Genomic DNA, 12,367 nt, shown 5'->3' on the forward strand with positions numbered 1-12,367 from the left:
AGTTTCTTTTTGTATCCGAAGAACGGCGGTGTAGTCACAATTGATTTTTTCAGACACTGTTCCTGGGTTACTTATTTCGAAATGTATATTCTGAATTTCCTTTTATATTAATATCTTTGTAGATATGTTTTCTATTGTTCGTTTTATCAACTGGCAGCAAAAATGGCCCCTTTTAGAATTTGTATGTTTCACCTAATATTTTTTTTTTGGCATCGTGCGTTTTTGGAAAGAGCATGTCATAATGCACAATATGCTATGCTGCAATGTGTGCTGAAATATTTGTAGCAGTAAATAATTTTTTTCCAAGACCTATAAAAACTACCATGTTCACGCAGTAACGAAAGAGTTAACTTTTTGGTGTAACGTAAAGTTATTCCAATCTTTTTATTCCTAATCTGCCATTAGCTCTTCGTGATAGGTGAAAATAACTTGAGTGTCGCCCATACAGGCATAAAAACAAATTGGAAAAGTTTTATGCTATACCAACCCTGGGGACAGAGGCCCGACCGCTGAACCTGCTGCAGCGCACGCCTCGCAAATATCTAGTTCGCTCGCAGCGCCCTCAGCCTACTTTTCTTTGTTTTGTGCCTCAACTAGGGAGCACCGCGCCGCTCCACTCGCTCAACCGTGTTCTAGTACACTCGAAACACAGCTGCCCTGGTCGTTTCGATGCCAGTGACAACCAGGAGTGGCCGCACGCGCCGTTTACTTGCCAGAAGTGCCAAGAACGTCCAGTGTTATAAGCTCATAAATTACTAGAAACTGTGCGGGAGGCGCCGTCGCACGGTGTGTGGAATGTGAACAGTCATACTCTTTTTCAGAGAATGAATCCGCTTGCTGATTGCAGTCACTGCCGGAGCACACATGCCGAGGCCGCCCTGGCACAGCGTGACACAATTTCGGTCAATTTTCTGTTTGGCGCAGCAGTCCCACCCCTGCAAGCTCTGCAGTTACTAACACCGGCATTTAAACCTGTCGACGGGTATAGCTCAAGATAAGTGTGGCTCAGGCCCACAGGGCAGCAACAGTGGCTTTATTTTATGTGACACCACTGCAGTGTACTCCAGATTACTTCCGACCACCTGGGGTTCAATGTGCAACAAGGCACGGGTGCATGGCACTCATGCTGTCACATGCAAACTACACATACAAGCCAACTGCTATAACGTTTAAATAAACAAGACCAGTGATGTTTTACTGAACATATTTAAATGGTAAAATAAAAACACTGAAAATGAGCATCTTTCTTTGACATTATCTACTATTTTGCTCAAACATGGCCCTGGGAGAATATCAAAGCTGTACCAAGTGTTCATTTAGCATTTGCTCTAACGCAAGAACTGCACTTTCTCGGGAGACAAGTACACCAAAAGCTGCGAGCACAATGTCTCAGCCTTTACTGGTGCTCATGTCAGACGCACACGCAGTCACAAAGGCTGGGACACGAACTGCTTTCAGTTGAACACAAGCCCACAATATAATGTTGCTGAAAACGGCTAGTCTGGCAATGACGAGCTGGTCAAACATGAGACATGATGTGCTTAACCTGGAAGAAAAAATGATTAGGATGCACCACACATTTTATAAGCTAAACGAAGCCACCCAATTAAATGTTCTGATTAATTTTATTATGATACATCAGGATCTTTTACCAGTTTTTCCACAAAACAGTGTGTTGCCCATTATAATATCCTGACCATAATATGCATTACAATAACTTCTGAAAAGAGCTACATAACACCCTATACATTGCAACATTATGTCAAAGCCTAATTAACAGCGGTGCTTAATACCGGTGTTGTCACATGTCCACACTCGATCGCAATCAAGCCTGATATAGAACCAAATTTATGACCGTGATTGGCTCCCTACTGCAGACTGCGCAAAGGGGCTTATCGCTGCCAAGAAATTAGGTTCTAATTAGGCTATATAACAATCAAAAGTGCGCCATGTAGTACCCATACAACACTGGAAAATGGTTCCGTATTGCAATTTGGTTTATTCACATTACTACCTCATGCCCAGATTCTGTTATTAATAAGAAAAATCTGTTATAACAGGGTTCTCATAAACTCTGGCCAGAGAAGTGTATGTGGCCCACATAGGCCTCCTGAGCATAGTCATTATCTGTTGCCCAAATATTAGGCAACTGCTCCCACACGTGAATTTGTCACAGTGAAGTCTGCATGAGGATGTGTGCTATATATGTTGACACTCCTCTAAATTATTGAGGGAGAGCTGCTACAGCCATCATTAAGGAGAGGCCATAAAATTTAAAAATAGTGTAACTTGTGGCAGTGTCAATCGTGTATTAGCATATGTGCTAGAGTTTTAGCAGAATAATCATGTAATGGCCCCACACTTTATGGAAGCCATTGAGTGAAGGGACTTATGCCCCAAAGCTACACCTAGCATTTGAGTTGACTGTCTGGGTTCCTTTATGTACTGAAATCATCACAACATAAAGGCTTTTATAGCCTTCTATCGCCACAGGAATGTGGCTAGCAATCAAAACTGTGACCAGGTGCTCAGCACCATAGTGGTACAGCTACCGAGCAATTGCAGCAGGTTTATGCAGGCCGTTAGATCATGAAGGCATGGCAGGATTGCACCATTTCAGGTGGCAAATTTCAAAGCAGCTGATAAAGCAAATTAAATTACATATAGGGAATACAATATACATGCTGCAAAAAGAAAGTTGTGACAATTCTCTGAGACTACTATTCACTTACACCACAGCACAATGCTCCACAAAACACCAATGATGTCTTATAAGCGAAATGCCCAGACAATTACTTCTTTCTCCATCTGTTTATTTTAAATTGATTTCAGGTTGCAAGTACTACACAAGCAATAAATTCACAGTATACCTTTGTTTCCATAATCATACACTAAACACCACTGCCTACTTCGCCTACTTTTTTTTCACTTGCTAATTCATTCAATGAAAACTAGGCATGCTCAAAACATCTGAACTTCTACTGCGAACTTACACAGTACACTTACAGCTGTCGGAGCTGGTTTCGAGGCAAGAGTATTAGAGAATGTGATGTCGCCATTATGTAACAAAAAAAAAAAACAAGTAAATTAACTATGCGCGATTACCTCGCTTGCCAGCGTTCATTCGCATTTCGGCGTGCCTCTAGTCCCAAGAACCCCAACTACCTCTCTAAAAGTGGCGTTTAACTGTCGGCGCGAAATCATTTAGCGCGGGGCTTGCTCGATACTCGCCTAGACTTGTTCAATAAGATCAGCGCGACTCGGGGCCTGAACAACGCCAGAGCTGCGAGGGAGCTTACTGTAGCTCAGTGAGAATTCCACCCAGACCCTAAGAACGTGCACCGTGCTTTTCTTTTCAATCAGATCGTGTGTCTGACATGCACTGAACGACTTCAATGCAAGTCAGGAGCGGTAGTTGACGCGATACTACCACAGCGCTCCGATCTTGGCAGCACTGCACACGTGCTTTGCGCCATGTTAACGGCTGTGCATTTGAGGCTATGCGTGCAACAGGCGTCAAAGCCGTCTGTCCGCAGCTCGGACTACCGAGAAACGACCAATATACAGCAAGAGTGCTCTTACCATTTGTTTTCTGCACAGCAGACGGTTAGTCATGTATTTTCGAGTGCGCACTGTAACTGACGAGTCGGCCTGAAACAAAAAAAAGAGTCACGGACTTAAGCATCGGCATCGTACCAAGACGCGTGTATTTGGTTGAAAAAGCAAGATTACCCCGCAGCAAAACGTTGTTACCCTAATGAGAAAAGACAAGCAGTTCGTTGATCGTAGACACCACCTTTATATTAACACGCACACAGAAAGCACACATCCACAGCGCCTGAACGCCGGGGACAACAGACAAAAAATTTGTCAACATCTAGACTTCAGTAACGTAATAAGCAAATTAAGTAAGGTACAGGTTAGTGGTACGGACAAATACAATTCATTCGTCGTATGTTATTGAGTGTAATCGATGATTAAAGTAGATTTTATATAGTACAGCTGCCTCACCATTTTTGCCTGCCCACGAACAGCGCCGGAAAAGAAGGTTGCCAGTGGAGGCGCTCAGCAGCAGCGTCTATGACTCCAAAAGTAGACGCTAGGCGGCTGGTTGAACTTCCGTTATTTCTTTTCGTTTAGGAGTCTTCTGCAACTTCCGCCCACTGTGTCGTCTGGTTCGGAGGCTAGTTAGGTGCTAGTCCAACATGCGTGAGACCCACAGTAGGGTCGTTGAAATGTCGTGTACGCGCTTTTTTGTGTTGCGAGGTGTGCGCACTTGTGTTCTGTGCACGCTATTTATATGAAGTCACTCAAGGAGGTGCCTTCTAGTCGCCGAAAACGGGTGTGGTGACTGTACGGCGTTCACTAAGACTCCGACTGACTCGTGTGCCTTTATTAAAGTGACAGTGCTGCGCGAATGAGGCCGTGGAAGTACTGTACTGTATATTTTCCGTGATCTGTTTTGCACGGCAAAAGTGCGGAACCCTAAAGCTAGCGCCGATAATGTGCTGAAGCAAAATGAGCGATGGCGTAGGTCCCAGCAAAAAGCGCTTTAAGCAAGTTGACTTGCAGTGGTTTCTTGCAACAATGCTGGAAAAGCATTCATCCAATGGTATGGTTGACATAACTGATTGCGAACTGCTCAAGAATGATTGAATCATTTGTTTCTTTTTTTTTAGAGGCACGAACAAATGCACAAAAACACTCAAGTTCCGAAAACACGCTACAGTTCTCAGATGTCCAGGTCAGCGCACAGCCAGCCGAAAGCTCGCCTGGTGTGGCAACTAAATTCGGCTCGGACGACTTGGAAGAGATCAACTCATCGCAAGAACTCTTCCCTGAGTATGCCACTTTCGAGTTTCAGTTGTATGACACCATTTAAGCGGTATACAACGCTCACAAGTATTTTGTGTGTGTAGGCTTGATGCTGCAAATTCGCAAGTACCGAAGTGTCCATCGGATTCGGAAGAAACAGTTGTTGACGTGAGCTAAGATTTAATGCCTCGCGTATTCTTATCCACAAGTTTTGAAATGCATTACCTCTAATACTGCCTACATTGGATCCTCATTCCAGTCGAGCGATGCGCCATGTCAGAGCGCTGAGCACAGTGAAGCATCACTTTATTGTTCAGAAACCCAAAGTCCGGACGTAAGAGCAAGTTATTTTTTTGCTTCTTTTACTTTCTCTCATGTTGCTGCCCATTATCATTCTACGGAGTGAAAACTTCAAATGTTCGTGTTTTTGATTTGCTAAATCTTTTATGCTTCTAGGACAAGACAATACCAGACAGCTGCGAAGGTATGTCAAGCTCACAGCAATCATCAGGGTCTGAGGAAAGTATTCCTTGTGTAAGTCTTGGATTAGACTCCTTTTTTTTTTCTTTTTTGCCATTGTTCCAGCTCTGGAACTCCCATGTTAGTTGCCTAACACCCGACTATATCTTTATTTTTACAGTACAGCACAATCCCAGAAACCTTCAGGCGTACACCACATTGTGGAATCCAGTGCCCCCAGATGAGCCGTAATCACACAGTTCTCTGCAAGGTCGGTTTCAATCTTTCTCAAACTCATTGCATCACCTTATCATTTATTCTTACACAAGGCCTTTTTTCACGTGGCAGGTGATACGGAATGAAAGTGGCGTTCAAAAGCCGTGTCCCCTAACACCATATCCAGCTGTTCCTGTTGACAAATGGGATGGCACACACGTCCGGCTGCCATGTTCTCCTCAGAGCCAGTACCCACTTAAGCAGGGAGTAATAATGCTTTAAGTTATACTTCTAATTTGGCTTCTGTTGATAATAATTTTAAGGGACACTAAAAAGAAAGACAAGATCAGTTTAGATTGACCGAATATTTTTACACCTAAGCTGTATATGGCTATCCGATTCGTCCGTCCATCTGTCACCTGTACGCTGAAAACTCCTCCAACGCAACCCCATGTGAATGCTCAAAAAAAGAGAAAAAGCACATGATTGGCTGCACCAGTAGTGATGATGTCGTCAATCTCCGTCACAGCCAAGCGCGCGCGCAGCAGTTTCTCTCCAGCCCCGAAATGGGTGGGCCATGCGTTATGCGTACTCCTAAGGAGCAGGCAGCTTTCGATCAGCAACGCCGCGAGTAGAATGAGGAACAAGCTCGTCTATGCATAATAACAGGCTCTTGCAGCTGAGCGCAAGCAACAACTGCATACCGATGATCCGGCAGCCTACCAAGCCGTTGTTTAATGAACCATCAGGATTAACCCAGTGATAATCACCGGGGCCGCAGATTTCAGCTTCGCTGGTTAACCATATGTATGGAGTGCTTGGACAGTGATTTTTTTTTTCAAGACACTATTGTTAATTTCACAGTAAGAGGCTAATTACTACAAGACAAAATGAAGGCTAAACTTCCTAGAGCCTGGACATTTGGCCTTGTTGGTAAGACATGCTTTTGGTTTGTTTAAGCACATAGACAATGAGGACAAGTATGTAGACACACAGTGCTTGTGTGTGTCCACTTGTCCTCATTGTCTATGCTTTTAAACAATGCAAGGTGTGCTGAACTCCTAATATTTTGTAAAGTTCTATCCGAAACCTCAGCACGCAATGTGACGTTGCATATTTTGAAGTATTTTATCATATTTGATCCATCGTGGCGCAGTGTAATTTCTTGAAACTTGCCAAGTCCACTACTTCTCTCCTTTAGAATACAATGCTTCCCTTTTTTACTGATAAACAGTTTTATAGACCTGAGCAGCCGCTGTCACCACCCATGACACCACAGGGAGCTTCCTGCAGCAACTTCAAGGTGGTGGTGCCACCTGTCTTTCATTTTTGTGTCTTTGCTGGCTTACCAATGCTTCTGTCACAAGTAGGAGCAGCTTTTTTGGTATTGCAGAAGTAACTTACCAATACAACTGAACTTAGTTTTTTCTTTAGTGTCCCTTTCACTGTACATATTGTGCCTGTCACACTTGTCTCAATTGCTTGAATGGTGTTGCCCATAGTGTGGTATAGTTTATCAATGGCCCGTTGGGCTAATGGGGTTCTAGAAGAGGAGGTGCGAAGCACTATTTCTTACAAAAGTTCACGCTCGGCAGAGAGCCTTGAGTGACCTGTGAATGCTACACATTGGAACACATCTTTCACGTACTATAGATGGTTGTAATGCGCATGCATGTTTTCTGTCATGGGTTCTCATTCTCGCCATTTTAAAGATTGTATAGAAGCTCTTCGGTCATGAAGGGCTCACTTTCTCATCAGTAACAACGTCTGACATGCATGAAATGGCTTGAGTGAGGATCTAATTTCAGGCATGCATTTTTGTAATAAGAGGGAATAATTGTAATTTAATATGTAATGGCAGTTCTACTGGCAGGTTACTGTTTTCATTTTAAACAAAAAATAAAAAATTGTAAGACTTCGGTTCATAAAGGAATTATAACGTAAATGTCATTTTCTTTACTGGACAAAGATTATTAAACAACCTACTAATAATGCTTCTCATAGTTAGCCCGAAAGTTCTGCCTGTGCAGGACACAGCAAAACGCACTGTGCCATGCAAACATAGCCCATAAACTTAGTTTCTGGACATCTGAGCACTTCACATGACTATGTGTTTTTGCTCGCAGCATGGCAGGTTAATTAATTAGGTATCCTTAAAGGGCATACGGACATGATATATCGTAATGTTAATTTTTTGCATTCTATGAAGGTTCAGGGCCTCTAAACCCTAGAAAAAAAATACTGGCAAGCCTGAGAGCATACTAAATAATTTAATACAGTAGCTTTTCTGCAGCCATTTTCGGTTTTGTTCCTACTGTGTCATGACGCAGAAGTTGGTCATGTGGATGCAGCACATTGCAACATTTTCACACTCGTTCCAGCTCACATGGGCGTCTGCTATGCTGCCCTCATGAGTAGCTGCATAGGAGGTGACCGAGCAAGCAGTCCGGAACGAGTATCAAAACGTCACATTGGGGGTCCTGCTCCCATGTGACCGCCTTCTGCTTCAAGACGTCATGGCACAGTAGAAATGAAAACAAAATTTCCAACAGATTTTTTTTCTATAGAAGAAACTTTCTCTGGCAATGCGGCCATACCCTTTGAAACGGGCAATCAGCAGCAAACTAGACCTGACCGAAAGTTTGGAGACAAAAAAGCAACAGCTCTGGTTTCCAGTCTGATGATGGTGATGATGGTCGTTCCCTTTGTAATGGGTCACCATAGTTTGTCCACGTGTCCCAATTGGCATAACTGCAAGAGGATAATAAGTGAAAAGGGTAAAAGAAAGACATTCAGAGCATCAGAGGGGAAAGAATAGCAGTGAAGAGATTGATAGGACTAGATCTGTTACGTGCATAGGTAGTGGTACAAGATAGACATAGAAGTTCTAAGGAACAGAAAAAGTTTAGGGAGATTTATACAAAATGCTAGAATGAAAAACATATATAGCATACCTCAATAATTCAAGCAGACTAGGTGACTACTGGCCACTGCCCCATATCAAAGGGGATGCCAATAAATTATCATCATCAGCCTATTTTATGTCCACTGCAGAATGAAGGCCTCTTCCCTGCTATCTCCGATTACCTCTGTCCTGCACCAACTGATCCCAACTTGCACCTGTAAATTTCCTAAGTTCATCACCCCACCTAGTCTTCTGCCGTCGTCCCCAACTGCACTTCCCTTCTCTTGGCACCCATTCTGTAACACTAATGGTCCACCGGTTATCTGTCCTACGTATTACATGGCCTGCTGAGCTCCATTTTCTTTCTCTTAATGTCAATTAGAATATCGGCTATCCTCGTTTGTTCTCTTGATCACACCGCTCTCTTCCTGTCTCTTAACGTTATGCCTAACGTTCTTCGTTCCATCGCTCTCTGCGTGGTCCTCTACTTGAGCTTCTTTGTCAACCTCCAAGTTTCTGCTCCATATGTTAGCACCGGTGGAACGCAGTGATTCTGCACCTTTCTTTTCAATGATAGTGGTAAGTTTCCAGTCAGGATCTGGCAATGCCTGCCATATGCACTTCATCATCATCATCATCATCATGTTAAAAAACAATAAAAAAAACAAAAAATTTGCTCATACTTAAGTTGTCAGAACACATTTTCGACAGTCTTTACAGGAACATAGAACATTTGCGGTGCAATAAATCTTAACTCTATTTTGCTACATTTCTATACTGGCTACAATAATTGCAACAGTATGTGGTGCTTCAGAATTCATGCTTTAAATTTTTACATAAAATGCAGAGTTAATAGCTTAGCCTGTGATCTTTCTGTCTGTTAGCTTTTCACTGATTACATTTGCCATCTTTGTTACGTTGCCATGACAGAGCAATGGTGCTACAACACTTCGGAGCCGGTGGGAGCTGATCGAAAACTCTCTCTTGGGGCCTATCACAGACTCGCACAGCCTGGTGGTAAGCTTTGTACTTTACATATCCTGTATCGTAGGTATAGGGGAAAAGTTGCACCATCTGTAAAATTATTTCCAACTGCTAGCATAAACAAAAGCTTTGGTACAGGTTGATTACATATGGCTAAACTGCTTGTACGAGGCAAGAAGATCAAAGAGATAACCTTTTGTTTTGATGGCTGCCTGCCACTGCCAAGCACGTGTTGTGGGCACGGCTTGTTTCAGGCTTTAACTGCATTTGCGCATTTAATTTTCTTGGTGCAACCTTGTAAAAACCTGTAAATGCAATTAGGTTTGCAATTAGCTCTTGATCACAAAAATTTTACCATGAAAGTTATATAAGACATTTGAAGTTCTTACCGCCCTAGTATGGCTTGAAGATTATTTTTCTCTGCACACGCACACACATGTCTTTTTGTGCTTAATTTGGCATGCTCTTAAAGTCAAAATTTCAGCCAGTTTCACATAGTGTTTTACTGGAAGCTTCAGTACACATGTACTGTGTGTTTCTGTCTTTCAGAAAGCCATTCGCCAGTATAATGGACGAGTTTCTGCCAATTGGAACTTCAAGTGCCTTCACAAGTTCTTCGGACAGGTACTGCAGAAGCAGGGTTGCATTAAGTATAAACCCCATGCAAGCCGTCTTGCGCGCGACAGCAACAAACGATGCGATGAAGATGGCTGTCGCGTTCGCTCGTCGCCTACAAGTCGTACCCCATGCGAGCGATGACTTCGAGCAACGTCGCCCCAGTGTTGCTGGTATGAGGGCAGCAATATAGGCACCGAAACTAGCGTGACGCGTGCTTTATTAACTTAAGTTGATGTGTTTTACTGTAAAAAGCAGCACAATATATTTCTGAAAGTCTTGCAGTAGGTTCTTGTCCTTGCACGCATAAAAATTCAATCGTTTGCTTGTTCCGTGCGACAATCGGAAGTACTTGAGTTATATACATCCAGTTCCAGCTTCGCGCTATTGGCTAGTCGCTCATAGCACTTCCGGGCGACGAGCGATGAATTCTAGATTTGCAAAACCGAGCGATCGCGCGACAAGACCGAGCGATCTGTTCACGCGACGGCCCGATCTGTCGCACGAAGCCGTCGCGCACAAAATCGCGCTCATGGGGTTTAGCCTTTATTGCTCACTGTGGCTGCGACGCTTGCCGGCAGGGTGCTGCAGATGTTTCAGTGTGCCACCGGAGGTTACGTCGGGGCATCATGTGAGCTTTGTCAGAAATGAGATGGCACCCCGAAATGACAGCCAGCTCATCATTGTTTCATCTCCTGTTTAAACGGACACTATAGAGAGAAATAAACTGAGCTGTATTGGTAAATTGCACTTCTACAATACCAAAAAAAAAAGGCCACTCTTACCGTGAGAGAAGAGGCTCAATAAGGCAGAAAGACAGAAAAACAAAGATAGGTTGTGGGGCCGACTTGAAGTTGCTGCACCAAGTCGCCTTGACAGCATAGATTTTGCTGACATCTGCTCAGGCCTGGTTTGTATTGTATTGTTAGAGATGGACTACATTCTAAAGGACCCAAAGGCTGAACTTAGCTAGCTTCAAGAGCTTCTACTGCTCAAGAATGGCCAAAATATGAAAAAGAGTATCTAGTATTTTGAAATCCATGATGTCACCTTGGCATAGTGACCCTGGAGTTCCAGCGCAAAAGAAGGACTGGAAGTTTTGCCTTTCATTTTACCTTATAGTAATAAACCTGTTGCCGCAAAATTAACAAATACAGAGTTAAAAAAAAACACTATCAGTCTAACCCAGGACTCCACAACATACGGCCTGCAGGCCAAATGCTTTTTAGCTGCCTGCGATCGAGTTTGGACTTCTATAGTGTACTGATGGCTGCAATCAGGGCGTGGCCATATGAGTGATCTGATTGGCTTCCCTAGTGATGTCATCAGGAATACTTGCAGCATGCCACTTCACTAAATAAGCTTATCATTAATAGCATATTTCTATATATAGTTATTTGGGCACCTGTGAAAATAACTACACAGATACAATAAACATCGGCATTTCCTCAAACCAATGGTACACTTCCGCCTGAGAATGCGGATTGTCTGCTACAGCTGTTGTCCATACATGTACATTTGCGCACATGTGCGAGGGAAGGATGGGAGAGAATAAAGAGTATTTTCCAAAAGACTGAGCTCTAGGGGAGCTTTGTAAGGCTGCACAGAGGAAGGTGATGAGTGGGAAAGAACGTGACAATGGTCAGCAATAGTACACTGATCACAGCAGCTGATGGGATGCTGAAGGATTATACCACATAAACGTGGATGCAGCAATGTCTTCTGGTGGCAGAAACACAAATGGTACCGGTAGCACTTTACTGTACTCACCTTCTTGAGCGTTGCACAAAAAACTTCATTATGAAGCCACCATCACCACAGTAAGAAGAAAAACTAAGTTAGAAAAAGACGCGAGAACACATCAGGGTAGAACCAACCAGAAATATTCTGACAACGCTCGCGTCACCGTGCGAGGTTGAGCCCAAAAATGCAAGGTATAGCCATGGCTGTGTGAAATAAAAGCGGAGGGGAAATGCTGCAGCCTAAGAGGAGAGTAATGTTTAATTACTTGCAGCTGTTTTGTTATAGCGAGCGGGTGTAAAATCCTTGTGAGAAAGCATTCCGTGATAGCATGTGTCTCGGTGTCACTCTTAGGTACGACAAAAGTCATTTGAGGTACCCACGGTGCCATTACAAATTTCAGTTATACAGTAGAAACTGTAAAACGCCGTCTAAAGATCGTTTTGCCGAAATAATTTTTCAAGCCAGGCTATTATCAGAGGAGATAAAACAAATGAACTATTCTGCTACTGTGCCGCCTGGAGACGAGTGTCGCTGCCAGTGGAGGCACTCTCTCCCTCTGCCTATAGTAGTAGTATTCCCAGGCGTTGTTCCTTCACTGCATTCTTTCGCACCGGAGCCGAGAGATTTACT

The 12,367-nt window shown here is 43.4% G+C and overlaps 2 protein-coding genes across 4 annotated transcripts in view; one reads left to right on the forward strand and one right to left on the reverse strand.

The window, feature by feature from the left end:
- RpS24 (ribosomal protein S24) overlaps positions 1-4,098 on the reverse strand; it is a 29,952-nt gene extending 25,854 nt beyond the window's left edge. For both annotated transcript variants that reach the window (XM_075686914.1, XM_075686908.1), the window contains exons 1-2: positions 4,012-4,098; positions 3,583-3,651 (exon numbers count right to left, since the gene is read on the reverse strand). In XM_075686914.1, coding sequence (XP_075543029.1) covers positions 3,583-3,651; positions 4,012-4,014 — 72 coding nt within the window. In that variant the 5' untranslated portion in view covers positions 4,015-4,098. The remainder of the gene's footprint in view (positions 1-3,582; positions 3,652-4,011) is intronic.
- Positions 4,099-4,163: 65 nt separating this feature from the next.
- Positions 4,164-12,367, forward strand: part of LOC142576650 (poly(ADP-ribose) glycohydrolase-like) — a 71,001-nt gene continuing 62,797 nt past the window's right edge. Inside the window, exons 1-9 of one of the 2 annotated variants that reach the window (XM_075686873.1) lie at positions 4,165-4,612; positions 4,680-4,842; positions 4,920-4,983; positions 5,075-5,149; positions 5,272-5,349; positions 5,456-5,545; positions 5,623-5,757; positions 9,326-9,412; positions 9,929-10,003. In XM_075686873.1, the coding sequence (XP_075542988.1) occupies positions 4,519-4,612; positions 4,680-4,842; positions 4,920-4,983; positions 5,075-5,149; positions 5,272-5,349; positions 5,456-5,545; positions 5,623-5,757; positions 9,326-9,412; positions 9,929-10,003 (861 nt within the window). In that variant the 5' untranslated portion in view covers positions 4,165-4,518. Of the gene's footprint in view, positions 4,613-4,679; positions 4,843-4,919; positions 4,984-5,074; positions 5,150-5,271; positions 5,350-5,455; positions 5,546-5,622; positions 5,758-9,325; positions 9,413-9,928; positions 10,004-12,367 lie in introns of both variants that reach the window. The other variant, XM_075686881.1, reaches the window with a different exon arrangement.

The sequence above is a fragment of the Dermacentor variabilis genome, chromosome 1 (assembly GCF_050947875.1).
Source record: "Dermacentor variabilis isolate Ectoservices chromosome 1, ASM5094787v1, whole genome shotgun sequence".
Taxonomy (NCBI): domain Eukaryota; kingdom Metazoa; phylum Arthropoda; class Arachnida; order Ixodida; family Ixodidae; genus Dermacentor; species Dermacentor variabilis.